The following is a 17886-nucleotide window of genomic DNA, read 5'->3' as shown; positions in this document are numbered from 1 at the left end:
ATTCAATCTTTGAAAGATAATAATCTCCAGCCAAGATTGAGATATCCTGCACAACTGTCCCTGGAAATTGATGGAAAAACAAGGTGCTTCCAGGATAAAGAGGAACTAGTGGAATATGCAACCACCAATTCAACTCTACAGAGAATACTACAGGATATTCTAAAAAAGAAAAATACAAAGAATCCAGAAATAGTGGCAGAGAGGCCACAATAAATGGAGCAGAAAACAAAATGAAGAAGACAAACTGACAACTAATGACAGAAAAAGAGCTCAACAGAAATGAGGCAGAGACGATTGGATGATAGGAACAGCTATTTTGGAGAAAATGACGTCTTAATAGGTAATACTGATTTAGTATCATCTTGTTTTGAAGTCAAGCTTTTGTTCTTCTGTCTCCATTGGTCTAAACAGGTTGTATCTTATTGAATTTTATTATGTATGATAGTATAAGCAAAAACTTTTAAAGACAAGGAGATTATACAGAAACCATTGTTCATTTTCTGTTGGTTGATTCTAAATACCCTGTAATGCTGTCATTCTCTTAAATGGTTTTACATTGTTTTGATATATTTGATGCTACAGTATACGAAGTTATACTCAAAGATTTCAAGGAAAGAGACAATATGGTAACTACTTTTATGTCAGGATTATCTTGTGGTGAAACACTATTCTGCTTAAATGGTTTTTTTTTTAATTTATTTTTATTTTTATTTTTATTTTTTTATTTAAGGAGAAAAGAAAAGAAAAAAAAACAGTGAAGGGGTACAAGTTATACAGATTTACAGAAGAAAAAAATGCGCAGTAGGAAATCACTAGTTAATGGATTACATATTGCCATCTTAGAAATAATTGTTCAAGTCACAAAATTAAAGCTTGTAAAGTGAACATTCCAACAATGATACTGCAAACAGTTCTGTTCAATGATCCAATAAAACGCTGTGACATCATTTTCTATCTTATACACTTAAATATACATGCAGTTATATCGTTTAGAGCACTTTCTTTTCCTCTCTTTTGTACAATGACTATTACACATTTTGGGTTTCATTGCTCCCATGGTTCTTATTGCTTTTTTGGAAGAGAGTAAAACCAAATGTGACATAACAGAACAGAATCGGTCAAGTCAAAAGGGTGGCATAATAGATAATATAAAAACATAATACAAGGTGATCAACAATGATTACCATAATGCCTCCTGCTATCTCTAATAGAATCGCCTATATCATTAGTTGTAATACAATTGAACAAAACAGTAAAGAATAAAACTGACAAAACCAAAACATTGGAGACATTGTAGGTCTTCAAAAGTAGATAAAAGTCAATGAGAAAGGGCGTTATAATGAATCTCATTATCTTCTCAGCTGATGCCTAAACTTTCGAACCTGATACTATCCAGCAAAACAGAATAGAGGAACTTCAGTCAAAAACAAGATGGTGAGAGTAATACAGGGCTTCAAATCGAGATAATAGAAAGTCAAAGTGGGTTACTATATTATATACTGCTATTTTTTTTCCTTTAAACGGATAAAAATAAAAAAGTAAATAATGGAGTGGAGATTGAGAAAAAAGGGGGCATAACAGCAAAACAGGGCAGATCAAAACATAACCATTTAAGCAGAATAGTGTTTCACCACCAGATATTTCCGACCCAAAAGTAGTTACCATATTGACTCTTTCCTTGAAGTCCTTGAGCACAACTTCGTATACTGTAGCATTAAGTATATCAAAACAATGTAAAACCATTTAAGAGAATGACAGCATTATAGAGTATTTAGAATCGACTAACAGAAAATGAACAATGGTTTCTGTATAATCTCCTTGTCTTTAAAAGGTTTTTGCTTATACTATCGTACATAATAAAATCCAATAAGATACAACCTGTTTAGACCATTGGAGACAGAAGAAGAAAAGCTAGATGAGACTTCAAAACAAGATGGTACTAAATCAGTATTACCTATTAAGGTGTCATTTTCTCCAAAATAGCTGTTCCTATCATCCAATCTTCTCTGTCTCATTTCTGTTGAGCTCTTTTTCTGTCAGTAGCTGTCAGTTTGTCTTTTTCATTTTGTTCTCTGTTCCATTCGTTGTGGCCTCCCCGCCACTATTTCTGGGTTCTTTGTATTTTTCTTTTTTTAGAATATCCTGCAATACTTTCTGTAGGGTTGAATTGGTGGTTGCAAATTCCCCCAGTTCCTCTTTATCCTGGAAGCACCTCGTTTTTCCATCAATTTCCAGGGACAGTTGTGCAGGATATCTCAATCTTGGCTGGAGATTATTATCTTTCAAAGCTTGAATTATTTCCCCCCATGCTCTTCATGATTTGATGGTTTGTGCAGAGAAATCTGCTGTAATTCTGATGGGTGTTCCCTTGTAAGTAGTCTGTTTTTTGTCCCTTACAGCTTTTAATATTCTGTTCTTGTATTGAATTTCTGGAATTTTTATTATTATATGCCTGGGTGTTTCTCTGTTAGGGTTGTAGGTAGCTGGGGTCCTGTATGCCTCATACATCTGAGTATCTTTACCTTTTGCTAAATTAGGAAAATTCTCCTGGATTATTTCTGTGGGTAGCTTTTGTAGTTCACTTGTTTGTGTCCCTACTTCTTCTTTTATGTTCTTAATCCTTAAGTTATGGCTCGTCTTATCATCTTCTTGTCTTTGTATTATTGCTGTTTGCTTCTTTGTTATTTTTAAGAAGTTTTTCATTTCATTCTCCCATATTACAAATCTGCCCTCCAGTTCAGATAGTCTGTCCTTAGTTTCTTTCAAGCTGTTATGCCAGTCTTGGATAGACTTCTTAATTTCTTGATAGTCCCTTTGAACCTGCTTCACATACTCAATGCTTTCTCTGTTTTCTCCATCAAGCAATTCTCCCCTCTTTTTCTGTTCTTCCATTCCACCATCTGTTTTTTCCTGGGTGGTGCTTAGCATTGCTCTAACTATTCTGCATACTTCTAGCTTCAGGTTGTTGATAACTTCATTCCTGAATTGGTCTATGAGGCTCTCTATATGGCGCTTAATGTATATTGGTGCGGTGTCCACTATTGCCTGTTTCTCAAAATTGGGGGCCGAGGAGCCTTTCTTGTTACTTCCCTTCCCCATATTATCTGTTCCTTATAAAATGCAAGCTTACATAGGAGTCCCGGCTTCCCTGCCTGTCAGCCACAGCCTGATCAAATTGCGCTGGCTAGCTGTTCCCGCCCACCGCTGCGCACCAGGGAGTCGCGGAGGAGGCAGCCTATGCAGGAGTCAGTTGCTCCTCCGGGCCACCGTCAAGCTCTGGGATCTGGGCTAGGCCAGCCTAGGGAGTCCGGCAGCAGCGTCACGCAGGCCAGGCACTTTTCACCAATCCCGTCAGAGAGGGGAATGTGTGGCTGGAATCGCCACCACGCCCTGCTCTTACAGGACTGCCAGAGCCCAGAAAGTCCTCCGCTGGAGTCAAACTGTGGTAGGGGGTCAGTTTCTCACTCACCTCACCACAAGTCAGTTTTCGTGTATACCTCCTTGTCCATCCTGTTTTCGACTCCGTTCGCAGACTCCCATTCCCAGAGCTTCTGCGCGTCTCTCCTTGCCGAGCCGCTTGTGGAGGCAGCCAGCCGCCGGGCGGCGGGAAATCCAAACCGCGGCTTCCAATGGCGTGGGGTCGAGCCTCCACACCTAGACTTTTCTGTTCCTATTTTAGCGCCAGGACTGTATTCTAAGTTGTTTTCTCTCAACCCAGTTCGTTCCTGAGTCAGCAGAGCATATCTCTACCGGTTCGTGTCTCCTTAGTCCGCATCATTCCTGGTCTCTGAGCCGAGCCTTTCAGAGAACCTCAGGTAGTTGCTGTTGTCTGTCCGCCATGTTCTCCCGCTGTCCTAAATGGTTATGTTTTGATCTGCACTGTTTTGCTGTTATGCCCTCTTTTATCTCAATCTCCACTTCATTATTTACTTTTTTATTTTTATCCTTTTAGTTAAGGGAAAAATAAATAAAAAATAGCAGGATATATTATAGTAACCCACTTTGACTTTCCATTATCTTGATTTAAAGCCCTGTATTACTCTCACGATCTTGTTTTTGACTGATGTCCCCCTATTGTGTTTTGCTTGATAGTACCAGGTTCGAAAGTTTAAGCAACAGCTGTGAAGATAGTGAGATTCATTATAACGCCCATTCTTGTTGACTATTATCTACTTTTGAAGACCTATAATGTCTCCAATGTTTTGGTTTTGTTGGTTTTGTTCTTTACTGTTTTGTTCAATTTTATTATAACTGATGATATAGACAATTCTATTAGAGGTAGCGGGAGGCATTATGGTAGCCATTGTTGATCACCTTGTGTTATGCTTTTACATTATCTATTATGTCCACCCTTTTGATTTGATCGACTCTGTTCTGTTATGTCACATTTGGTTCTACTCCCTTCCAAAAAAGTAATAAGAACTGTGGGAGCAACAAAACCCAAAATGGATAATTGTCATTGTACAAAAGAGAGGAAAAGAAAGTGCTCTAAACGATATAACTGCATGTATATATAAGTGTATAAGATAGATAATGATATCACTGAGTTTTGTTGGATCATTGAACAGAACTGTTTGCAGTATCATTGTTGGAATGTTCACTTTACAAGCTTTAATTTTGTGACTTGAACAATTATTTCTAAGATGACAATATGTAATCCATTAACTAGTGATTTCCTAATGTTTATTTTTTTCTGTAAATCTGTATAACTTGTACCCTTTCTCTGCTTTTTTTTTCTCCTTAAATAAAATTAAAAAAAAAACAATAGTGTGGGTTGGCGGAGATCCACCAGTGCCTGGGGGGCTGCAGAGGGGCAGAGGAGGCTGGGAGCGTGAACGGGGTTCCAACGCTGCCGTGGGGCTGGGGAGCCAGGTCGCAGGGTCGGGGAGTAGGACAGGGAGCCGGGGTCTGGTGTGGTCGGTGCAGGCGCCCCTAGGGGGTGCAGAGCCTGGGGGCAGTGAGGCCGAGGCTGCTGCAGCCAGGTGCAGCACGCGGGGCCCTGGGTGAAAGCAGCGTGGGTCAGGGGTGCGGGCCAGGGGAGGCCCGCTGCAGCAGCGCGGGGCTGGGAGACCCACCTGGGTCGTGCGGTGACAGTCAGCTTGGCACGGCCTAGGTGCCAGGGCGAGGCATTTCTAAGCACAGTGGCTGCTCCGGCCCAGGGGGTGGCCTCTGCATGGCCTCCAACATGCTGGGCTCCACGTGTCCCCGGGCCACCAGGAGCGTGCCCACTCTGAGCTGTCTAGCGCGCACCAGTGGGTACAAGGGGAAGGGGCGCACGTGGTCTGGGGTTCCCTGACCCTTTGGTGATTCGCCCCTGTGCCAGCCTGCGTTTCGGGGCCTCCCTCCTGCAGCCTGTTTCGGAGGCACCCAAGATCCCAGGGTCTCCTAGGAAACTGCCAACACCCCTAAACCAGCAGCACCCATGCCTGTGGCAGGGAGTCCTCGGCCACCCACAAGGGCGCTCAGTGGGCGTGGGGGGTGGGGTGGGGTTCCCCGCTCCGCTCCACACCACCTCTAGCCCAGCCAGCCCAGCAAGCGGGACCATCAGGGATCCTGAGCTCAGGCTTGGCCTGGGCGCTATCAAGCCGGACCCCAGACGGACTGTGACCTTGCGCCGCAGCTCTCTCATGTTAAGCCCACTTCACAGGTGCAGGCGCGTGCATGTGCGCATGCATGATGACCCATGCAAGTGGGTCCCAAGCACTGGACATCACACAGGCATCTCCTGAAAGTTACATCAGTCTGAAAAAATAAGTTTTACCAAATGATATTTTCTAGGTGAGAGGAGAGTGGTTTTCCTGGAAAAGCTTCCTACTTAGTATGAAGACTCCTTTAAGAAGTGATGGTAATGGTTAACGAGAGTGGATTTCATTTGACCCTAATGCCACCCTGTCAAGCCTCATCTTCTGTCTTCCCCTGGATTCTGGGCTCAGGCCTTCGCCCATACACACTGTGAATTTGGTCTCCTTGCCCTGGGAGTGCAGTAAGGGCATCCTGGTGGCCCTGAGAGCCCTTGGATCCCCGTGTCTGGAGCTAGAGGGACAGGGGAGAGAGTCGTGTTCCCCAGATGCCATTTAGAGATTACAGAGAGGGAGCCTGGCCCTGCCAATCAGGGTGACCTACCAGTAATTAATCCCATAAAGGTGTGTGAGGACCTGTGGGGCAAGTACAACAGGACACAGGCGTGGGGCAGCAGCTCTAGGGAGGTGGTCAGTGTTGTACCCCCATGATGCTGTTTGCTGTCAAGGGGGGCAGGGCAAGACGTCTGTAAGAGAGCGCTTTATTTAAGCTGGTACCCAGCGGCATAGAGAAGATGGAGTTTGCAAAGCTGTGCAACTAAATCAGAATTTTGACAGATTTTTATAGCACAATAACTGAGTGACCTGACAGAGCAGGAATTAGGAAGGCCTTTGTTTCCCTTTGATTGAAGTCAGGGATGTTTCGCAGTTGGTAGTAGGCCTTTTTATTTTTTCTTAAGTTACAGCCCTTGGTGAACAAAGGTTGACACATCATCATTTGTCTCTTCACAAAGGGAACAATGGTTGACACAGCAAACAGGTTACTAAGGTGGTGATGCATACAGAACAGTATAACACACCTCAGTTAATTTATAACTAACTTATAACAATGTGGTCGGTGCTCTGGGTACATGGTTACTAGGGTGGTAAGCATAGAGCATAACATTCCCCACTGATTTTTGTCAATGATCCAAATGATTGGCTCATGGAGTTTTCAAGCAGAACTATCTGTTCATAAACTTGTGTCTTTAAAATCATGAGTTTTATGAACCTGATCTTTGCCATAATTTACTAATTCATTTATAATGTAAGGTCCAATTGTTAAACAAGTAAGTGAGATTAACAGAGGCTGGAGGCTGTTGTGAGTAACGTTGTTAACCAGGGAGATAGAGAAAACCATCATTCAAATCAATTCTGTTCTGAGATCTGCGCCATGTTGGAACTTAGGATGCTGGGAAGCCAAGCAAGCATCTCCCCTCCCTGGTAAGTGGCTGTAGTGTGGCAGACTGCAGCCCTTCCAGGGGGAGAACCACCAGTGTCTCCTGAGATTCGTGCCATGTTGGAACTTAGGACCTTGGGAGACCAAGCAAGCAGCTCCCTTCCCTGGTAAGCGGTGGTGGTGTGGCCGGCCCTTCCAGGGGGAGAATCACCAGTGTCTCCTGAGATCTGTACCATGTTGGAACTTAGGACCCTGGGAAACCAAGCAAGCAGCTCCCCTCCCTGGTAACCAGCAGTGGTGTGGCACTCTACAGCCCCTTCACGGGGAGAACCACCAGTGTCTTCTGAGATCCACACTATGTTGGAACTTGCGAAGCAACCAGCCTGACTTCCTGCTAAGCAGTAGTAAAGCTACTGGTGCACGGTCTACAGTCAAATATCCCACTTTCCTTACCCCGCTTCTTCTATCCCCCCATTAGCAAATGGGAACCAGAAATCTGAGCATCACCTGGGAGATTGACCATAGCAAATAAGGGGGATTTCCTTCTACCATCTCTTTGAAGGCAAATATTTTTATAACTGTTTTGCTCTATTCTGATTAATGGTACTGCTCTATTCAATATTCTGTTTTGATAAGTTCTGTAATATTCTGTATTTCATTTTATTTTGATATCTGCGGTTGAAAGAACAACTATTTTAAAGATAATGAAATATACTGTGATACTTATTACTGTTATCCCAGTAACCTGCTGAGAAGTTCTGTACCAATTGCACTGTACGATTTTAGTTGGCTTTATTCTGTCTTGATCTGTTGTATTTTACTACTTTCAAAATAAAATTAAAAAACAAAGAAAAAAAATAGTGTGGGATGTGGTGGTGTATGCCTGTACTATTGGCTAATGGGAGGCTGAGGCAGGAGGATTCCAAGTGTTAGGCCACTCTGAGAAACTCAGACTCTGTAGATAAAACAAGGTGGGGGGTTGTTGAAGGTATAGCTCAGGTGTTTGGGCTTGCCAAGCCTCTGTGTGAAGCTTTGAATACAATAGCCAATACCACAAAACAAATAATAGTACAAATATGAAAAGGAAAAATATCATACAATTTTAAATTGAGAAACATTTCACAAGTTTTTAGTATCTATTTAATTTATTAGATGCTGATTTTTTTTGAGACAGAGTTTTCCTCTGCTGTTCAGAGTGGCTTTGAACTCAGTAGCAGCTCAGGCTGACCTCAAGCTTACATTGATCCTCCTGCATTAGCCTCTCAAGTGCAAGGATTACAGTGCCACCACCACCTCCCTTCCCTGCCTAGTGCTGAATATTTTTAATTTAATCTCATATTTAGTTTCCTACAGTGTGGTTTAATCTTTGGAGATTAAATAGATATGGAGCTTTTAGTGCAGTTATTTTTTTCATATTTTTGGTTGCTATGATTTCTATCGGTGTTAGAAGGTATGAGTGATACCTGCGTTATATTGATGTACTGTACATCTTTACCCCCTTGATTCTTTACCCCCTAATTAATAGATGCCTATATATTGCTTTTGAGTTTTCTAAATTGGTAATAATCAATCTCTTTATTATGTAATAAGAGATCTTTTATATAATGTTTTGTTTTTGAGACAGGGTCTTGTGTAGTTCAGAAACTCATTGTGTATTGAGGCTGGTTTTGGACTCATTGTGATCCTATTGCCTCAGCCTCTTGATTGTCAGGGTAATTACAATGTGCCACCACACCCAGTTTATAATAATTTTCTTTTGTACCGGAAATTGAACTCATGACCTCATGCTTGCCAGGCAGGCACTTATGCTGCTGAGCTAAATCCCCGGCCCCACAATGAGATTTTCTTGATCAGCTAGATCTAGATATTTTGTGCTAACTATATATGTAAAAATTGTTAACCAGGGACTGTGGAGTGTGCCTGTAATCCTAGCTATTTAGGACCCTGAGGCAGTAGGGTCACAAGTTCCAGATGAGCCTGGGCAACTTAATGAGAACATGTCTCAAAGTATAAAAGGAGCTGGGGATGTCACTCCATGGTAGAACATCCTTGGGTTCAGTCCTCAGTATTGGGAATGGAGTTTATTATTGTCCTGAAAGGACTGTGATCTTTCCACTCTAAGCCAAGATACGTTTGGTATTTCTACAAGTATTTAGACTGATACCTTTAGAGATCCTGCCAGCCCTTGCAGTGCCTTTATATAAACTGAGAAAAGTTCTCTCACATGGGTAGAAGCCAAGGTTTGTTGCTTGGCAAGTAGAACACAGACATTTCCTTGACTATCTTACAAGTAATCAGGACACCCATGTCTTGTCCTGAGTGTAGTTTCCATATTAGAATGTTTTCTGAAAGTGCTGTGAATATTAGTATCTTGAAGTCTTAGTAGAATATTAGTATCTTTGAAGTGTACAGACTGTGTGTTTTAGTATCTGTGCTCTTTAAATTCCTGTGTGTGTCATGCAGGTAGTTGTTCGTGTGTCAGCTGGATACCGGCACAGTGCTGCTGTTGCAGAGGATGGTGAATTATATACATGGGGTGAAGGGGACTTTGGAAGATTAGGTAAGTTTTTTAAAAAATTAAAGTTATTCTTACAGAAAATAAAAATGATTAGAGTTACTGAGAAGCTGTGAGAATAGATATATAGACCATTTATTATGTTAATTTTAAGCTCAGGGGCATATAGTTTTTATACCTACAGGCTCATGCTGTTATGTAAAATGTAATTAAATCTAGTAAGTTTTTAACGTAGACCTTATATTATGGCCAGGCACTGTACAGCTTTAGGAATAAAAACATACCATCATGATACGATGTTTTAATCTACTAGATCATGGAAACAAGTTGGTACAAGCATGATTCTAGCACCATTAATAGAATGTCAGATGCTTCACTGGTGTCTGGATGCCCCAGTCGTTCTACTGAATGACTGATTAAGAAGATACTAGGAACGATTCCACTTGTCATATTTAAATGCACTTCAAAATAACTTGTGATGTTTGTTCTACTTGTGCAACGATTGCCTATAGAAAAGGAGTTAACACTGCTTCTTCATTGTGTTTTTCATCTAAGGTCATGGTGATAGCAATAGCCGAAACATTCCAACGTTAGTAAAAGACATTAGCAATGTTGGAGAGGTTTCTTGTGGCAGTTCACATACTATTGCTCTGTCTAAAGATGGAAGAACTGTGTGGTCTTTTGGAGGAGGAGACAATGGTATGTAAAAAAATTATTTATCAGTTGCTTTGGCCTTCTTGACTTTTTAGAAGATTTATTTAAAAAAAAAAGATTTATTTTTCAGTGACATGTTTGTGGTATAGAAAAACTCCACATGAACAGAAATAAAAATTAAACTCTACTCCTACCAATATTGTCTTAACTATTGTTAACATTTGGTAGGTAGACTTGAATATCTCTCTCTATATATCTACATATACAAACACACACACAGAAATATTTATATGTATGTGTCTATTGATGTATTTAAAAGCTAAAGAAGACATGTGTATTTTCATAGATATTTTATAACCTGTTAGATTTAATGAGACTTTTTTTTATCAGTATCTGGGATCGAACTCATGACCATGTGCTTGCAGGCGCTTGTGCTGCTGAACTAAATCCCCAGCTCAAATGAGACTTTTTTATGAGTATCTTTTCTATATCAACCAATGTCCTATTAACAGTTTGTAAAAGGCTCAATATTTTCATGTCTTCAGTATGATTTATAAACCACTTTCCAATTGTCGAGTACCTAGATGGTTTGTAGTTTTTCAGTATTAAAGCATTGCAATGAATGACTAAACCATTGCTCACTTTAATTAGTCACTTCCACTAGCAGTGTGAATGCTCAACTGCTTGTATCCCTCAACCATTGCTCACTTTAATTAGTCACTTCCACTAGCAGTGTGAATGCTCAACTGCTTGTATTCCTCAACAGTGTAGATACGAAAAGTAAGACAATTTAACTGAATGTGGAAAGTTTTGTCTGTAATCCAAGCATTCTGAGAGGTGAGGTGGGAGAAATACAAATTTGAGCCTAGTTTGGACAATTTGGTAACTTCATAAGATCTTTTTTGAGACAGGGTCCCACTAGCCTTGAACGAACTTAGTATCCTGAATTTGCAATGATTCTTCAGTGTCAGCCTTCTGAATGCTGGGATTATAGGTGTGCACCACCATTCCTGGCTTCTTCATGAGTTTTTGTTTCAAAATAAAAAACAAAATTCAGAAAAAGAGCTGGGGTCTAGCTCAGTGTGAAGGCCTTGGATTTAATCCTCAGTACCACACACACTAAAGATAATTCTAAAAAGTTTATATTGAAAATAACTTGTAGTTTTAAAAAATTACATGAATACATATTTTTGTCTAGAAGCTAGGTGTTAGCTTTTTGTTGTTGTTTATTTGTTTTTGAGGCAGTGTCTCACTGTGTAGTTCAGGCTGGCCTGGAATTTACTATGTAGCCCAGGCTGACCTCTACCATACTTGTGAAGATCCTGCTGCCTCAGCCTTTCAAGTGCTGAGATTACAGCTGTGCACCACTGCATCCAACAAGAACCTGTGTATTGTTGAAGTTAAGAGATATGGCCATTAAAGGGGGAGAAAGAAAAAAAATACTTTTCCATATCTCTTTAAAATGATTCTAATTGCATGAGGTTAAGATACAGAAAGTGATTAGTAGCTGGTTGGTAACTTTCTTGTAACAAAAATGCTCATTTGTTAATAAGCTTTGTTGTCAGTTTTCTGCATCTGTCAGATAAGTGATGAAAAGATTAGAGCACTTTGTCAACTTTAATATTTATAAAAGAATATGAGGTCTTTAGAATAAGTAAAATGCTTACCTTGAAAATATGTTTGTTTTTTATAGGTAAGCTTGGCCATGGTGACACCAACAGAGTGTATAAACCTAAAGTTATTGAAGCTTTACAAGGAATGTTCATTCGCAAAGTTTGTGCTGGGAGCCAGTCTTCACTTGCTTTGACATCCACAGGGCAGGTAGGACTAAAGGATGACTGAAAAAGAACTATAATATTTCAAAGGCCATGATAGCAATTATATTTAAAATTTGAAATTAAAAGAAATATATTTTTAGGCAGCATACTGAAATATAGTATTTAAAAATAATATTTGAAGTATCTGAGAAGGAATCAGGTTTTCTGAAGTGGCCTGTGTAATCTAGATAAATTTTCCTAAAACCCTCCTGTCCCCCCTCTCCAAGATTGAATCCAGGGCCTCCTACTTGCTAGGCTATATCTTCATGCCCCTGTTCTTTCTGTTAAGCTGTTTTTGTAAAATCATGTAGTACGCAGCTCTCCTTAAGCCTTTCCCAAAAATCATAGATAGGGGAAGAAAGCAACCACAAATCTTGATGGAATCAGTGATGTGAACTAAAACTTCAAGGTGATAAGAGGGTAAAAAGAATATTTCCATGTGAAAATAATCTGGGAAGATTAGGTATTTCTGAGAAACTAGGTTAGTCAAAGTTAGGCAAGTCAGAATTGTATGTTGTCTAAAGTTTTTGAACTTTTCATGTATGTATGGACTCTTCCTCTGTTTGTGATAAGGAGGGACCGGGAAAGGTAACAGACAGACAGTATCCTCCCATCAGTGACGGCAGTGAAAATGTGAGCCCATCAGTTACCTTCCCGAAAGTAGGAGCCTGTTATATGTCAGGCAGAGAAATAAAAATGTTTTCTTACAAATCATAGAGCAGACAATCAGCAAAACTGAAATTGGCGTGTAATTTTTGAGAGCCTGGAATGCCTTGTATCCTAAAAAATTTGCCTCAAACTAGTCATTGTCTTGTATTTAATTACTTTAGCCTGTTTTTCTTTTGCATGTTTCTTACTGTGACTTTTATGATAAGAATCCATGAATTGAAGTCAAAGGTATTCACTTATTTGCTATATTGCTATGGGTAAATTTCAGACCTCACTTGACCATGAAAGGCTCCTTTTTTATGAAAGGGGAAATAATTTCTACTTTGTTGCAAATGATCATGTAAAATGATTATTCGAATTGAAATTTCCAGAAATTATCAAGTACTATTTAACCATTAGTTGGTAAATAATACACAATAAATGTAAATAATACATTAAACTTCAAGGTAACTTGTACTTTATTTGCGGTATGGAATAGTTGTATCTTGAGTACATACATCTTGAGTTATAATAAATCAAATGTATATTACAAAAAGAAAATGAGAGCAAGCAGCACTTTGGAATGATGAGTCATTTTGTTTACCATTAAACTTGTTGAGCATGAGGGGAAGGTTAGCATTTGCTTTTCTCTCAGTCCCACTCAGTTCCCTCAGGCATCTGTGATGCTAACTTCCCCCTGTGCAAAGTATCATTGCTGTGTTACAAGATGGGGCATGAGCCAGGCATAATAGACTCAGGCCTGTAGTTCCAGCTACATGACAAACTGAAGCAGGAGGGTCACAAGGCCAGCCCGGGCAACTTCTTGAACCGCTGTCTCAAAATTAAAAGGGTTGGGACTGTAGCTCAGTGGTTGAGCTACTTAAGTAGTATGAGGTCCTGGGTTCAGTTCCTAGTACTGCCTGCCTGCCCGCCTCATTTTTTGCATGTATTTTTTTCTAAACTGCCTAACCTGATTCCTAAATGCAAGACTTTGGGGGGCAGGTAGTGGATTCAAATCCAAGGCCTCTACATGGCATTACGTCTCTAGCCCTTTTTAAATGTGGTTTTCAGATATGTGCAGTCATGCTTGGCTAAGCCAAGTGTTCTTCACTAGTTCTAAACTAAAGGAACACTGTATGAGAGAATTTAAGGAACTTGCTGAGGGACAGTACTCTTTCATTACTGTGACAAAAGACCTGCTATCCACAAGTTAAATGAAGATTAGCGCACAGATTATAGAGGTTTAGTTTAGAGTTGCCTGGCAGAGAATAGTCCATAGCAAGGCATGCTGAAAGTGGTGAAGCAGTGAGCTCTCCTTTCTCTTTATATTCCATCCAGGCTAGAAGCCTATTGGTTGGTGCCATCCACACCCTGGATAGGTATTCTGTCTTCAGTAAATAAATCTGTTCAGCCACAACCAGAGTTATGCTACTTCCAATCAGTGAGCTAGCTAATTCAGTTATCAGTGCCCATATTCTACCCTAGATCCAGCTGCCTCCAAAAAGCCTCATCTTCGAGTATATGAGGCTTTGAGAGACATGTAGGTACAAGCCGTAACACTACTTTATGAGTGACTTAAATTTTTAGTGGTGATTTTGACTATATATTATACTACTTCCTTGTCTTTAGTTCCCTTTGGGGGGGGGTTTGAGACAGGGCATTGCTATGTAGTTTAGGCTGACCATGAATTCACTTTTTAGCCCAGGCTGGCCTCGAATTAGTAGTGATCATCTTGTGTCAGCTTCCTGAATCCTGGGATCAGGTGTGCATCACCACGTCCAACTCCCTTTTCTATAGTTCGTGTTTTGTCTTGTTTTGTGAGATGAGGTCTTGCTGTTTAGGCTGTCCTTCAACTCACTGTGTAGCTTGTGTTGGCCTCAAACTCATAGCAGTCCTGCTGCCTTAGCCTCCGGAGTGCTGAGATTCTAGATGTGCACCACCAGACCGGCCCTTGTCCTTAGAGCTTAACCTGTCCTAAAACAGGCATTTACTGTACGGGGATTTTGTATATTGTTTTCTGTACTTGCTTTAAGTAAATTCTGTGGAAACTATTATGTGTACAGCTTTTCTGTTTTGTTGAAGACATTTAAATTCTCAGCAGTGGTCTTTTAAAATAATGGGAAGCTTCCTCCAAAAAGCTTCCCCCAAGCAAACAAGTAACCTAACCTTTGTAGCATAAGATAAGAGTCTATATGATCTTAACAAAACCCACCAAAGGGTTTTGGTACTCAAGGAAAAAAGTACTGTTTGCTGTTTTGATTTTGGTCCTTTTGGGTTGCCGGATTGGCAGTCTTTCATCTTTTTATTTCGTGCAACACTCTCCCCAACAATCTTGAATCAGAAAGTAAGTTGTTTTAGTATTAGTAAAAATTAAAGATAGTCAAGAATGTCTTGAACAATTGGTTTTTAAACATCCTAAGAATCAGTTTTGTGATTTTTATAAAATCTTTTATATCAACACAGCTTGGTCTACTATCAATGTCCTGCGCAGAGTGAGAAGCTTGTAAAGGAGAAGTTTCTGTGTTACGCACCAGTTCCACACACGGAATGTACTCATGCTGCACTGCAGACATGTACTAATAAAAGTAAATCTAAAAATACAGTGGAGTGGGAAAAAACTCACCCTTTTAAATAAACATTTCACACATACACACATACACACAGAAAATATTTCCAAAGCTGCTAAGATAGGGCAAATGTAGTTAAAAGATAAACCAGTTGGTAGTGGCCATAGTAGAATCTCTGAGAAGCTTTTTCATTCTTTTTCTATGACCAGCTTTGCTTTTTAGCCCAGCTCCTTGTCCAGCATAGTGATCATTTAAAAACAGCACAAAGCAGAATGTCAGTGAGAAACAAAACAAAATCCAACATAATAAATCACACCTTTAAAACATCAAATTATTTAACACCTGAAAGTCATTATTTAGAACTGAACTGCAGTTTTGTTTAATAAGTGATATTCCTAAACTACTGAAATTGACAGTCTGATCATCTCAGGAACTTATGTACATTATATTTTTGTTTTTTTTCAGGTCTATGCTTGGGGATGTGGGGTTTGTTTAGGTTGTGGTTCTTCAGAGGCCACTGCTTTGAGACCCAAGCTAATTGAAGAACTGGCTGCCACTCGAATAGTTGATATTTCTATTGGAGACAGTCATTGTTTGGCTCTTTCTCATGGTAAAGTCATTTGTTTTTAAAAATATAGTATTAACTATTATCTTTCTTACATATTGTCTTAGTTACTTTATGATCGTCACTGAGACAAAATACCTGATGCTCACATTGGGAAAGGAAAGGTTTATTTCTTACAGTTTTTGGAGTCCACACTCAGTTGGCTCCAAGGCAGGTGGGCATGGCTGGACCACAGTTCATGGCAGCCATTGACAGCAAGTTTGAATCAGCAAAAAGAAAGACACACCTTCTTCCTGCCATTACATCACATCCTGGCTCCACCCCTATGTGGGTGGAGCACTGACACCATCAATCCAAGCACTATACAATGAACCATCACAAATGAATAATGCAAATGCATGAGGCCTGGGGGACACAAACATAAACTATGACATTCCACCCCTAGCCCCCAGGATTCATGTACATCCTTTATACAAAAGACATTTAGTCCACCTCCAAGAGTTGCCAAAGTCCTAACAGCTTCAACATTGCTGAAAAGTCCAAGTCCCAAGTCTCCTCCAAGATCTATGACAAACTCTTAACTGTAAGCCCCTATACAAAAGAAACGAGGTTAAACATTTCTGAAATGCAAAGGCACAAGATAAACATTACCATTCCAAAAGTTACAAACAGGAGAATAGAAAGCATTTGAAACAAAGCAATTCCAACATCCAGCAGGGCAAACATTAAGTCCTAGAGTTCTACACTCAGCATCTGAAGCAATCTGGTTGCAAGTTCCAAAAGGCTTGGGTGATTCCACCCCCAGGGCACTTCCAGTGATTTCAACTCCTGCAGCCTTTCTCTTAAATCCTTTCTGCTCGCTTTTTGCTGCTTCCCTTGGATCACCCACATTCCTGGTTTTTCCAAACTTCTGGGGTCTCCACTGCACCTTCGGCTTCACCTTTACATCTTCACAAATTGCCCTCTCAGGGGCACACTGCTTGGCCTCCCAGGCCCTTTGCAATCGAGGTGGAAGCTGTCTTACCCTCAGAATTCGTGCACTTTCCTTGCACCTAAAATCAGCACCTTGTGGATGCCGCCAAGGTTTGCTGCTAGCTGAAGCAGTAGCCAGGCTTTTCTCTCTCTTGGCTGTAGGGGTCAGTTGCCTGGATCGCAGGGCTCTGTTTACCTGATTGTGATGAAAAGCTTCTCTTTGTCGCCGCCATTCTGGAACCTCACGTGGCCTCTGTCGCCATTCTGGAGCATGGCACTCTGTAGCTTTTTCCTCTGAGCAAAAATTTTCATCTTTGCTGTGAGGCTGCACAGGGTAGGGACCTGCTTCCTGGGATGCCCCAGGGCCATCTTTCTTATCTCTCTGTTTCTCCTCAGGAATCAAAATCTCAACTCTGTCTTTACAATCCACAGCCTTCCTGGAATTTTCCTTCTGGCCAAACTCATGGCATTGTAAATTATCCTGCCGGGCTCTTTGCTCTTGATTTGAAACATATAGCTGGCTAAAAGCTGCCAACAATAGCCATGCCACAGCCTCAACATTTGGTTGCTTTTTAATTTCTTTTTCAAGATTAATCAGTCCATTGCCCTTTGTCTCAGTCTCAGGCAAAGTCTCTGGGCAGGAGCAAAATCCAGACAAACTTTCTGCTAAGCCATAACACACATCATGTGGAGTCCAACAACCAATGCAGTCCTTCCCAGCAGAAACCTCCCAAGCCTGGTCTTTGCCATCAGGCTTCCTATCAGCTTTCTGGTCTCCTGAGCTCTGACCAGAATCTCCTCTACAGAACAGCCTAAGCTGCTCCAGCTGTATGCATCCAGGCGACATGTCCAAACCTTTCCAAACTCCACCCACAAGCCATTTCCAAAACCTCTTGAAAAACATGGCCAGGTATAGTCACAACAAACAACCCCACTCCTCGGTACCAAATTTCTGTCTTAGTTACTTTATGATTGTCACTGAGACAAAATACCTGATGCTCACGTTGGGAAAGGAAAGGTTTATTTCTTAACAGTTTTTGGAGGTTTCAGTCCACACTCAGTTGGCTCCAAGGCAGGTGGGCATGGCTGGACCACAGTTCATGGCAGCCATTGACAGCAAGTTTGAACCAGCAAAGAGAAAGACACACCTTCTTCCTGCCATTACATCACATCCTGGCTCCACCCCTATGT

General features: G+C 40.8%; 1 protein-coding gene across 1 annotated transcript in view; it reads left to right on the top strand.

The window, feature by feature from the left end:
- Nucleotides 1-17886, top strand: part of LOC106026140 (probable E3 ubiquitin-protein ligase HERC1) — a 46609-nt gene that overhangs the window by 10285 nt on the left and 18438 nt on the right. The window contains exons 4-7 of the mRNA XM_063233301.1: nt 9421-9517; nt 10028-10171; nt 11820-11947; nt 15624-15768. Of these exons, the coding sequence (XP_063089371.1) occupies nt 9421-9517; nt 10028-10171; nt 11820-11947; nt 15624-15768 (514 nt within the window). The remainder of the gene's footprint in view (nt 1-9420; nt 9518-10027; nt 10172-11819; nt 11948-15623; nt 15769-17886) is intronic.

The sequence above is a fragment of the Cavia porcellus genome, unplaced genomic scaffold, assembly GCF_034190915.1.
Source record: "Cavia porcellus strain 051 isolate PalLab524CR breed Dunkin Hartley unplaced genomic scaffold, mCavPor4.1 scaffold_22, whole genome shotgun sequence".
NCBI classification, from domain to species: Eukaryota; Metazoa; Chordata; class Mammalia; order Rodentia; family Caviidae; genus Cavia; species Cavia porcellus.
This window is presented reverse-complemented; position numbering and strand designations above follow the sequence as displayed.